This window comes from Aquila chrysaetos, chromosome 2 (genome assembly GCF_900496995.4).
Source record: "Aquila chrysaetos chrysaetos chromosome 2, bAquChr1.4, whole genome shotgun sequence".
Classification (NCBI taxonomy): Eukaryota; Metazoa; Chordata; class Aves; order Accipitriformes; family Accipitridae; genus Aquila; species Aquila chrysaetos.
Genome location: NC_044005.1, coordinates 13272633 through 13285656, shown reverse-complemented (window position 1 = coordinate 13285656; position 13024 = coordinate 13272633). Strand labels below are relative to the sequence as shown.

The 13024-nt window shown below is 41.2% G+C and overlaps 1 protein-coding gene across 1 annotated transcript; it reads left to right on the top strand.

Moving 5' to 3' along the window:
- The first annotated feature begins 21 nt into the window (after positions 1 to 21).
- Positions 22 to 12493, top strand: ZNF839 (zinc finger protein 839). Its single transcript, XM_030030005.2, is given in 9 exon segments — positions 22 to 190; positions 192 to 890; positions 1827 to 2765; positions 4747 to 4998; positions 5790 to 5882; positions 6239 to 6391; positions 8015 to 8155; positions 9178 to 9316; positions 11114 to 12493. Coding segments are annotated over 9 exon segments (3447 nt in total). The 5' UTR covers positions 22 to 151; the 3' UTR covers positions 12106 to 12493.
- The last annotated feature ends 531 nt before the right edge of the window (positions 12494 to 13024 follow it).

Below are 13024 nucleotides of genomic sequence, written 5' to 3'. Positions count from 1 at the left end.
GCCGGGCGGCCCCGCCCCAGGGGCGCGGCGGGCCGCTGCCGGGGGCGCCATTGGCCCGCGTGCCGCCGGTGCCCCTCGCTTCGCCCCGCGCCTCCGAGACCTCCCCGGGGGGGGGGCCCGATGCGGCTCCCGCCCGCTGACGCCTGCCAAGATGGCGGCTCCTGAGGAGGGGGGCACCGAGGCGCCGCCGCCCCCCCCCTCCTCCCGCTGAAGACGAGCCCCCCGGAGGGGCGGCCGCCGCCTGCGGGGTTCCCCTCAGCTTGGCGGCGGGCAGGGCCGCGGCGGAGGAGGAGGGGGAGGAGGGGGGCGCGGGCGCGGTAGGGCCCGTCGGCCCGCCGCCCCCCGCGGAGGGCCCGGAGCTGCTGGCGGTGACGGAGGAACTGGCGCAGAGCTTGGCCGCCCTGGAAGGCGGCGCGGCGGCGGCGGCCGGCACCGTCCTCTACCTGCAGGCGGACGGGAGCCTGGTGGAGGGCGCGGGGCTGAGCGCCGAGGAGCAGCGGCGGCTGCTGGAGCAGCTGCTGGCCGCCGCCGAGGGCCCGGGGCCGGTGACGGCGGAGCCGCCGCCCCCGCCGCCTCGGCACGCGGCCACGCCGCTGGCCCCCGCGGAGCTCCAGCGGGTCATCGAGCAAGTGAGCAAGGCCCAGGAGCAGCAGAAGCCGCCGGCGGTGGCAGCCGCCCCGCTGGAGCCCTGCCCGGGGCCGCCGCCCTCCCGCGGCGAGGGGTGCCCGCCGTCCCGGGACGCTGGCCCGTTGCCGCCGCAGGCCTGCGGGGCCGCCCCGCCGCTGGCCAGCATCATGCACAACGCCGCCCAGCAGCTGCAGAGCGTGGCCCAGCGGGTCGCCCTGCAGCAGGGCAAATCCATGGCGGCCGCCCGGCTCCTCCCGCAGAAGGTAACCCAGGCGGGGGCTGGGGAGGGAGGGAGCCTGCGGCGCCCGTGGGGTGGTGAAGTGCACCGCCGAGGGCAGGTCTCGGGGCGGGGGCTTAATGGCTTTTAACTTTTTTTTTTTTTTTTGGTCTTCCTCCTCAGTCACACCTGCCCTTGGGTGTAGACTCCAGCCTCGCAGCTGAAAGACACAACTTCCAGCACGGTTTAGACAAATCCGCGTTTGAATGTAGATACTAGCTGCTGCGGTCAGTGTTTTGGTCCGACTACACATGCAGCTAAAACAGCTTAGAAGAGCTGTTCAGTAGCGGCTACGTAGTGATGCACAGGTAGAAAATGCATGCCGCTCTTACAGAAGGTGACAGTACCTGGGCTTTCAGCCCACGTTTTGGGGTGCAGGGGTTGTCAAGTGATTGGTTTGAGCTGAGGCAGAAATTCAGATGAGGAGGAGAGACTGTGAGGGAGGTGAACAGTAACACATGCCTCCTCTTAATCATCATCACAAAGTGTTTTTTGAACTGAGCACTTACTACAGTATGTCCTGGATCTGGTATTTGGCCTGTGTTGTTTAGCAGACTGTAGTTCACCTGTGTTTGGTTTGCTGAAGGTTATGAAATTGCCTAGGTAGTGGCATTGACTGTGCTATTCCGGAACAGGCCTGCTAGCAGGAAACAAAGCTGTGACATGGTCTAAAACTTCACATGCTTTACTTGAACAGCAGTCAGATCAGTAAATGTGCAGGAAAGCCCGTAGCTTGAAGGAAGGGAATCCGTGCTTTCATGTTAAATCTGTGCTTTGATGCATTAAAACGGAAAACTAATGATGTGCGTTGGTTTCTTCGTGCTTTGCTTTGAGGGCACATGTGTATCATCTTGATAAGTATTGTCTTTATTTAGAAATACTGTATGTGTGTGATCTCAACTCTTCCTTTTTTCCACAAAAGCAGCTGGAAGCCATTTGTGTCCAAGTTCAGCCAGGACAGATGAAGGAAACTGAAAGGCCAATGCCGTCATTGGCACCAATCCAGTCCAAAACTATAACGCTGAGTCAGTCGGTTGGTAGAAATTCTAGCATACCAGGACTTGGCATTATTAATCCCCAGATAATTAGGATACAGCCTGTTACAGGAACTGAGCAGCAGCAGCAGCAGCAGCTATTCCTGCATAATTCTTCTGAGTCTCCAATTCAGTTGCTTATGCAGAGACCTTTACCATCTCATGGATCGGTGTCTGTGAACAAGATTCCCACATCTAAGATGCTAAATGGACAGAAAGCTACACGTGCCACAGTATCGGCTACAAGGTCTCCCAATACTACCATGGCTGCAGCTAGTTCAGCAAATACTCTGATACCATGCCTTGAAAAAAAACAAAAAGATGACAAGTTAAAAAAATCCTTGAAAGTGAAAACTCGTTCTGGACGGATTTCACGCCCCCCCAAATACAAAGCTAAAGATTATAAATTCATTAAAATGGAGGATTTGGCTGATGGTCATCAGTCTGATTCTGATGACTACTCTGAGCTGAGTATAGAAGATGATGAAGAAGGAAAGGTGAAGGGAAAGGATGCATTATTCAGTTCTTCAAATTATAATCTGAAACCCAAAACGTTTAAATGTCAGACTTGTGAAAAATCCTATATAGGAAAAGGAGGATTAGCAAGACATTATAAACTTAACCCAGGCCATGGACAGCTGGAGTCTTCACCTCAAAAAATACCTTTAAATAAGCCTAATGGAAGTGTATTTGTGGACAATGCCTGTGAAATAAGAGAGGAAACGATGAGTCCAGCACATTTGGATTCAACTGTTGTCACTTTAAATAATGAAAATGCACTAGCTACCAGTCTGGAAGAAACTGTTGGTTCGAAGGCTGGAGAACAGGTAAAGTGTGTTACTTAGAAAAGCTGTCAGTTCTGTGGAAAGTAGAATGGCAGGTTTGTAGCTGCATAGTCTTGTACTGCTCCGAATATCCACCGATACACTAAATCGAAAAAATTTCCCACTGAAGTGTTTTAAAAATCAAATTATTGTCTCTTGCAGTGTTGCAGGAATAGTATTCTTGCACAGGCACATAAAACGTTCACTGAGGGTTCATTTGTTACTGGTTTTCTGACATACAGTTTTCAGCTTGAAAAAACTTTGTGTAAATAGCATTGTTCAGTTACAACCTTTGGCATGATAGACAGCAAGACATCATCTGCTTTATCAATTTCTGTTAGAGAAATTGAGATTTTTCTGTGATGACACTTGTTTGGAATCCGACAGTGGACCGCAGCTTTTCCTAGAGTAGGGTTTGAAAGTGTGGCTTCGCTACCACTGCAAATGAAACACTTTGGTGAAACTTGAGTCTCTCGGTTAGAAGCTACTTTAGCTGCAAATTTTTTTCTGTGATGTTTTCTGTTCTGGTCACTTCAAAGTAAAGTTTCTCTTTTAATATTAAAATGACTCTAACTTCTTGCAGCAAGAGCTGATACAGCTGCTGTCTAGGAAAAAATACTCATTTAGATGTAGTAGTGTCACATTTTTACTTTTATTTGTAAATGTGTACTTATCCTCAGAAACGTGAACATTTACAGCTTAAGATGCCAATGCAGCAAACAAACCTCAACTACCCTCTACATTCTTCTCTCATCTGTGGAAAGAGAGAATTGCAGAATGCTGAAGTCTGCTCTCTGTATTATTATGTAGCTGTTACTTCCCTGTGCAGCACTTATTTCACCCAGGATGATGGGAATTTAGAAAAATTTCGGTCTCATATGTACTACTACTACTGATTACTAGACTGCTATTATACCTGCTACTTTTAACTAGCAAATATGAATTCTACAAATTTGCACTTTAACTCACAGATTTGTTACAGTTTTTGGCCAGGTAAATACTTTCTAGAAAGAATAGCAGGATTATTAAAACTGGTACATTAATACAGACAGGAAGGCAATCAAGATCCCCATGCTCAACCTAGTCTTACGTCATATTTAGAACTAATTTAGTAATTTAATCCCTGGACAGAACTGACATAAATTTGGCCTTTTTAGAGCTTTCCTAATCACTAGAACAGTAGGGAGCTACTGAACGTTGGAATGAAAATGTACTGATTATGAAAAGAACCCTGATATAACTCAGTACTATTGTAAACTCTCTTAAAAAAAATACTAGGACATTCTTAGAAATTCTAGCTTGGAAGAGAAGACAAGATGTGTTCAGGAAGAAATCACTGCTTTGATTAGTAAAAAAATTTTGCACTGAAATCACAATGACAACCATAGAAAATGTACTTTGAGTTTGCCATGTGGTTTTATAACGGAAGCAACCTCTTAGCTGTGTTCTTACGGAATACTAAGGATTTTGAAATGTGGAAACTGGGCGATGTATTTTGATTTTTAGTTACCAGGCTTGTCACTATTCATGGCTGTTCAGAGTTTTTGTCTTTCATATGAAGTCTTCGTGCTTTGACGTAGTTACCGTGAAACCCAAATTTTTCTTTGGGTGTGTTCTACTGCTAGTTATTTCTACAACCTCTTTATTTGAAGAGGACATATTTTACTTCAAAAACATTAAACATATTTAACTGACATAAAATAGCTCTTTAATTACATTCCCTTTATCTTTGCATTTTGTGTGACATTTTGTGGATCAAAAATGCTAACTTCACAAATTATGGCATATGTGTTGCAGAAGTAGCAGTCTTACTAACGTGTTAGATTTATTCCACAACTTTCTTTGCAGTTATGCTTGTATCCAGCTTTGCATTTATTTAATATGCTATTTATTGTTTGAATAGATGAATTTAATTATAAAATTGTCTTCCTCAAAACACTGTTTAAAATGGTGAATAAATACTTATCTCTTTCTTTTAATTAAGACTTCTAAGTCTGCAGAAAGCAGACAGATGTTGGCAGAACAACAAAATGAAGCCAGTTCAGGACACTGGGGACCCATAACGGCTAAAGGACCTGGAAGACCCAGACGACCAAAGAGACGTGGTCGACCAAGGATGGGTGGAAGATCTAGGTGTTCTGGAAGGCTTAGCAGACCTGGTCAGTCCCCTTCAAAGTCACTTAGTAGTGTGTCAGCAGAACACAATGTATTCAGAAGAAAAGCTAGGTTAAAAGAGGTATGGTTCTCTTCTGCAATTACTTCACAAGTATCTTCCCCCCGCCCCTTTTTTTTTTTTTTTTTTTTTTTGGATCGCATATTTTCAAGGAATCATTTTCAAAAAGATTGATTTTTTTTTTTTTTTTTTTTTTTTTTTTACATCCTTATGTACTGACAAGATGAAAGCCTAAGACGTCTTCTAAGAAGAAAACATTAAGTTGTCTTTTAAGGAAAAAATACTTGTAGCAGAACACTGGACAAAGGCAAAATGCAAACTCAGTCTGGAAAGGGACTTTTGACATGTAGATATATATTCTCACTATCCTTTTTCTGGAGAAGCAAAGTTACTAGCTACTATTGTGTATCTCCTCCAACACAGTAAAAAGAAATAAACCCAACTGAAGTTGGGCAACATCAAAAAAGGAAAAGAAAAAACAAACTAAAACCACAAAGAAGCTCTTGGGGGAGGATAGAATGGGGATTAAAATCCATGCAAGTAACACAATCTTTTGGTTGCTTCCAGTGTGTTTTGGAAGATCCTTTATGGCTACTAAACCTACTGATGTTGCTCTTCTTTCTATGAATTGGCAACATTTGTGGGATTGAGTTTTGTCTGTATATGGGTAATAACTGTTTTGAGGTTTTCTAATTTATCTCCTCTTTTGGTGTTATGTTTGCATCTATTGTCAAAGCTGCTTAAACATATAGTGTATCTTTCAAAAAAAGTAGCAATATTTTATGTTCTGAATGTGGGATGCATAACCTCTGTAGGCTGCTTTGCTCTAATAAACTCATTCTGGCTTTTGACAGCTAATACAACAATGTGATAATGAAGACTTAATGGAGCTGGCTCTCCCACGTCTTACAAAGCTTGTTACAGTATATGAATTTCTGTTGATGAAGGTGAGTTTTTTATGTAAAAATGTTAAATTATTTTCAGGAGACTTCCATTAGTATACATAAAAGGATTCCTTTAGAAATGTATCTGAATCTCCTAAGTTAGAATTGTGCAGAATGTAGATGTTCTGCACATCACTTCAGTCTTACTCAGGCAAAACTCTGCTAGGTCTCTTGATTGAAAGCCTTACTTTTTGCTGCCTGGTTTAGTGGCATTTTTGAATATTCCATAATCTTTTGACTTGAATGTTTCTATTTTAAAATAATGTTGAACAAAACAAACTGACAGACTTTAATTTAATCTTCTTTTTTAAAATATAGGGAGGGGAAAACAAACCCTTTTTTTCCCCTCTTATTTCTAGGTTGAAAAAGGGTATCCAGCCAAAGCTTACTTCCCAGATGTGTATAGGGAATTTGAAGACTTGCATAATATGGTAAAGAAAATGGCTTTTGATCACCTCAGTAATTCTGATTTGCTGAGTTGCCAGCAGCCTGTTGAAATAAAAGATGCTAAGGTAATAAAGCACTCTATTAGGAACTGTGATTTTTTTGGTTTTGTTTTATTTATTTTAGATGCTTTGCGTATTTTTTTCTCTGATAACTTTACCAGCATGACAAAGCTTATTTGAAGAAAACATGTTTTTTGATGAACACAAATAGTCATAATTGTAAAAAGTCCAACAACTAACCAAAGAGAAAAACAAATCCCTAATAAAACTACAATTCTAGTTTATGGCAGTAGATAAAACTAGAAATATTTTAAAAAAATTCTAGCAGTGCCAATACCCATCTTGTGTATTTAGGGTAGTATGAAGCTGCATGTTACTGCAAGGTGTATTTAGCATTAACTGCTAATCAAAGTACATCTTGATGTTTGATTAGGCAGGAGGGGTCTATATTTAAAATGAGTGGCCTTGATTTAAAGGGATAAGTGGTTTCATTGCAAAATGAGGACAAACTGAATGCATCTATGCAGTTCAGTCATACTAACAAATATGAAACGTACTGAATACATTAATAAAACTGCAAACTGTTATTTCAGTGAGTTCAGATTCATTGTTTATGCAGCTGTATCTAGAAAGACAATGTAGGTTTGCTTTTCAGGTGATTGTTTTTTGTTTTCTTTAATGTGGGTCTGTTTAGCCTTATAGTTCCTTATTGATCTGTGTTCCCCTTGCTTAGAATAAAACAGCTCTTTGTACATAACATATTTTTGTTTTCCTTTCTCTGTTTCCAGTAGTGAAAACACTATTTTGTATACTACCTCCAACAAAATTTCTAAATGATGTGGTCATTAAGGTACATCAGCACTGAACTTGCAACTACTATGAGAGGGGAGCACACTGGAAACTCAGTAGGGACAGTGGAGATAAGATTTTGGTTCTTATAATAATCCTGGTTTAAAAAAATAAAGTCCTGTATGGACTGTTAGCAGTGGTTAATATTTATTTTTCAGAATAAATTATGACGTTCACTGTACAAACTAAAAAACTTTCTAGAATTACTGCATGCTCATCTGGCTATTTTGTAACTAACACTGATGTTTCCCTTTGGAGAAATGAAGTTGCACCAAGTAAAGGGGTGCTGTTGATACTGGCAGTCCCAAAATGGAACCTCTTTCTTGCTTCTCTTCAGTGTTAATGTGGATTCTTAATATAGAATTATGCTCTTAAAAAAACCCAAACAAACAAAAAAACCAGCCCACCCTTGAGAAGTTGTATAGTAGCACACCTATGTAAGGATGAAGCACAGGAATGGAATGGGGTGGGGGAAATCTTGAGAGATATTAAGAGATACTCTTAAACAGGAAGACTTAAATGTTTTTTAAATAATGGAGAGCCTCGACAGAGTTCTTTATTAGACTCTGCTCTTAGTAACTGGATTCTATATATAACCATTGTACTCCTAATTCTTTCAAGTTCGCCTGTTAATATTCACCTTCAAGTGAAGGTCATGTTCTATTAATATGGAGGCTAGTAGAAAACATGGCAGTCTAAATACTTCATTGAGCTGTGATGATTGATTGTCAGATTAGACCCCATGTAGTTCTAGTTCAGTTTTAAGAAAATGAACCAGTATTTCAGCATTCAGATTGGAGAGGCTAACTTTTACTTTTTTTCCTATAACTGTTTTTAAAGGTTGCTGCATCACTAGGAATTACAGAAATACTCACTGGAGAACGAAAGATGCAAGGTGTAGACTCTTGTTCACAATGTATAACTAAAATGGTTAGTGAGCAAGTGCCTGTGGAGATACTGGGACAAAAACGGTTAGCTGAGGTATGGAATACCTTTGTGAAAATTAAAAATGAAACTAAGACAAATTAAAACTTGTTAAAACTGATAATTATTCCTTACAACATCATACTAGTATTATCTGACCCATGTTAAAGTAAGGCTTTCATGGTGTTTGGAGTTTGGAAATACTTAAAGAAGTACTCTCTACTGTGGTATCATAGCAGAGCATATGAATTGGCATGCTAAAGGTGTGCTTTGGGAAGACACTTGGTAGCATTCAGGACAGAATCTCAAAGGCTTACAGGTAATCTCATGACACAAGAAAGAAAGGATTTTGTTGAGGTGCTAGTAAATGGAGGCCCCACAGCGAGAAGGATCCCTAGATTCTAATACTTTGTGTTGGAGTAAACGGGCTAACTTACAGCAGGCTCAGATGTTGGAGAAGTGGTTGCTCTGCTAATTGGTGGTTGGTAGAGGTGCATTAAAACAGTTCCTTTCTTTCTAACAAGTCAGTTGACCACATTTAGTCTCTTTACAGCTGTAGCAGGGAGCCGTGTTTCCTCTTCTTGAAAGTCACATACATCTCTATGGTCTGTCCCCTTAACTGTTCTACTTCTTATTTAATCCAGAGTTGTTTCTGGTGGTGGGCAAATAAGACTAGTGCTTTTCCATTTCTGCCTGTGGTTAAATTTAAAGAGCTGATTGGTCTTTCTTCATTAACCAAACAGTGCTGGGCAGGCTGTTCATAGCCCTTCACTGAACTGGGAGAGAGAGCTTATAGCAGACTTCATGCTGCACAGCTAATCACAAAGGCTTGGAGAGCAGCTCTGATGTTGAAGCAAAGGCAGATTGTTTCAACCAAATATCAAAAGTAATCATGAATTTCGTGAATTCCGAGGGCTGTGTTTAAATCCTTACCTTTTAGGAAGAACTTTAGTGTAAAATCCTGTTTTCAAGGAGAGTATCAGTTCACTGCCATGAAGTGCCCACAGTTAGTTTGTGATCTTTTCCAATATTGTCAGCTGTTACGGTGGCAGCCAGTTAATTATCTCTTGTATTGACAGAGCTCAGGGGAGGAACTGTTGCCATCAGCCAAAAGGACCAAGTTAGAAGACGTAATGGAGAATGTGAATAATGCTTATGCCAGTCAAGATGAAGTGAAAGAAAAGAGTGGGAATTTGTGTACACTGTTTGAAAAAGATGGTAACTTCTTCAGATTTTCCAATTCTGTTCTGTTCATGGAGGAGCTGAACAAATCTCTTTGTTCTTCAAGCTACTGTGGTTTTTGTCTTAAGATTTCATTTCTTAACTTGCTTCCCAGGTCTTTCAGAAGCAGCTGTTTAACTGGGAAGGCCTCACGGGGCAGGGGCAAAAAAGTTAGGGATGATGCAGATCACAGCAGTAGCTCAATTCTGAATGCATGATAATCCAGATATTGATACTACTGCAGTACTATGAGAATAGTACTGTCCTATACTGCGTACTTTCTGAATGCTTCCTCTCCGCCCTATCCCTTATAGTGGAGATGGTGCACGACCTTTGTGTCAGCAGTGGGAGAGCAGAGGAGGAGGAAGCAGTGTGTGTGTCCTTCCTCTCTGCCCCAGCAGGCTGCAATAGCAATATCATCAGAGCTTTGTGGATCCTGGGGGAGGGGGAGAGCTGGTGCAGTCTGTCTTGTATCCCAGGGAAGATGCAGAACCTGAAGATTAGAATTGCACTGTTTTGCACCGCAGTCTTTGGATGGTTGCCTTTCTTTTTATCCCTTCTTCGTCTTTATTCCCCCTGCCCCTCAGATTGGCAGGGTAACAGTGGATTAGAAAGGAGAGTGAGATGGGTCCCCCACCTGTAATCTCCCAAAACTCCACTGGTCTTTTATGCAAAAGTATTGCAGTAATTTAGAGGCATTATGATCACTGTTGTGAAAGATTTCAGCCCTTAGCCATCTTTAGTAAAATGTGTATATCAGTACTGTCCTCTTGCTTTGTAAATATCTTTTTTTGGTGTTGCTCTAAGCTGCTTTGCTTTTGCCCTTTGCATGTCTTTCTGTCAATGGTTGTGTTTTTGTTTTCCCCCTTAGTTTATTTTTTTTTCTCTGAAAGGCTCTCTGCATGACCATGCTTATTTCTTGTTGTATTATGATTTTCTTCTGGGCTATGAGTTTTTAAAATTTTGTTCCGCTTGAACCTGCTAGTAGGGCTTTTGCTAGTCTACAGTGCAAAGTTAGAAATGGTCCCTTGAGCAGTGTTAGGCCCCCTGTGTTGTGCAGTGATATCTTTCATAATAAACCCCCCCCCCCCCCCAACCTACTTGTTCCTTTTGGTCTTCAGTAATAAAAACTGACAGCTCATGCTACTGCAGCTTAGTGATTATTGTTCAACTACCTACTGGGTTTGTGACCTGGCTCTTGGTGGCCCAGGTCAAATAACTGGTAAAACACACTAAATTTCTAGTGTTTCTCTTCTGTCAAAACATGGAAGTGCTCGTGGGGCTGTTAGCACAGCTAATGAGATACATAGTAACTTGATGACATGTCTGAGTCCAGGATGAGCTTGATTATCAACAGAAATTTTATCAAGTTTAAATGCTTCTGTCAATGTAGTAATGGTAATGGGGATGAGCAGCTGACAACTTTGTGCCTGGTATATTCTTTATCTTTTAATGTTACCACCTGTATGCCAGATGGAAAAAAACTGAGTTTGACTTTCAGCCCATGTTGTTTTCAGGATTAACAGGAAAATGCTGCTTCAAATGCAAGGTCTCTTGGTATGGAAATATTCAATGATATTTCACTATCCAAAAATTCCTCAAGTATTTTTATACTGGCTTTCTCATTGGGAAGTGATGTGAAACTCTTGTAAAGTGCTTCAGGTTTGCTAATTTGGGGTAAAAAAGTAGGGAAGTAGTCTAGCTTTTCCTCCAAAATTATTGCTGAAAAATATTTTTTTTTGCACATGCAACATTAGATTGCCCAACAAAATGATATTTCTTTCACCTTTTCAGGTTTTAATCCATTAAATGGAGAAATCCTGCTTTCAGAAGATAGGCATATCACTTGCTGTGCAATTGGAAGTACATTACCGACAGCAGAGGATCATAATGCACTTGCTGATTCAGGAGTTAGAATCAATGCTGAAAATTCAGGTACCTTCTCCCAGACTGTGAAAATGAGGATAGAGTATTCCCAACCTGTAAACGTACAGGGACCAGACATGGCAGGTGACGCATCTCTGCTACGTACTGAAGTTGTATTGCCTGTTGAAGCAGATGGCTCACCTCAATTAGTTCAAGCGCACTTTGTGAGCGAGAATACAGCAGATGGACTGTCAGCTCCTGAACTCTGCAGCTCTGTGTCGGAGAATGCAGTGGGCAGTCAGAGCACTAACTTACAAACAAGTGAAGAAAATGGTCACAATCAAAAATACCAGAAACTGCAAGAAGAAAACCATAATTTTGCAATTAAAGAACATTCTGAACAACTTTGTAATGCTGGTATGACTGATGAGATGCAGGAACTTGAAAAAGTGTTTTCAACAAACACTGTGCCAATAAGCTACCCACACAGTGTTCAGACTGAGTCGCACCAGAACCCTGTCCAGGAAGCCTCCTTGTCTGCTCATGTGAACCATGAAAACTCTTTTAAAAACCCCAATGAATTTTCTTGTGGCACAGAGGAACAACATGTGCTGGAGAATACAGTTACTGTAGATGAAACTGTGGCCTTTGAGATTACTGATGAGAGCCATGATTTTTTGTCTCAGGGACATGAACAGATTTTTATTCAGACTTCAGATGGGCTTATCCTGCCTCATCCAGACACTGCTGTTTTGTCTCAGGCAGAAGGTATTGTTATTGTAACTGATTCCAATGGTACTACAATGCACATTCGCACACCTGAGGGGATACCTTTGGAAACCGTGGAAGCACTACTGGCAATGGAAGCAGATGGCCAAAGTGAAGATATTTTGCTCTCGCAAAGTGAATTGGAGCCATAAATTAGAAAACTGTATATGCTTTCTTCTGGAAAAGATGGACTCTATAAAATGTATATTTTTCTAATGTGAATACTGAAATAATTGAAATTTAACTTATTTGTAAACTGTTTCTATGCCCTGTACTTTTTATAACTTATGTTTATATAATTCTAGCAGCATTGCAACCAAAAATTCTAGAATTAACATCATTCTATTTGCTTTATATGTTGGGGGTGGGTGGAAAGTGGAAATCTGTCAACCCTAAAACTGTTGCACTATTCCCTTTTGTTACATAATTCCTTTTCTCTCTAGCCATCTAAAAATGCAGTAAGTTGTACTGCTGTTCAGCAGTGATGTGCTGTGTACTGGCAAGCTGTATATGGGTAAAATAAAAACTACATTAAAAATGTGTGTTTTCTGTGCCATTGAGATTACAAAACACTTTGTTACTGCACTTTCTTAAAGCTAGCTTGAATATTCATTAGCATTTAGACTTGATGTGCATAAATCTGCCTGGAAAAACGGGCAGTATTAAATATAATCCACACTTGTGCATTCCGGGAACAATGTGACAGCCTAGCTGATCCTTACTTAAATAAGCATCTACTGCGTTAGAGACAAAAATACCCTCAAACAAGATCTGACTGGTACTGAACTGTTGGAAATGTATTTAAGTATGCTTGTCTGATGTTCAGCCACACCTTTAAAAACTGCTGTTACTTAAGTCAGAAATGGGAAGGTGCTTGTAGTGATCTGATTTTCCTTAATGAGATACCAAATTCTTTTTTTACTTAGTCTGTGATGGTCTATTTTTGTTAGACTTTTATTATACTTTTTTGTTTCAGATGATGCATCCTTTATCAGTTCTAAGCTTTGACCTTCCTAGTAACTCCACACTGCCCTGTACTACTTAATCATAATAAAAAGATATCCTTGACTA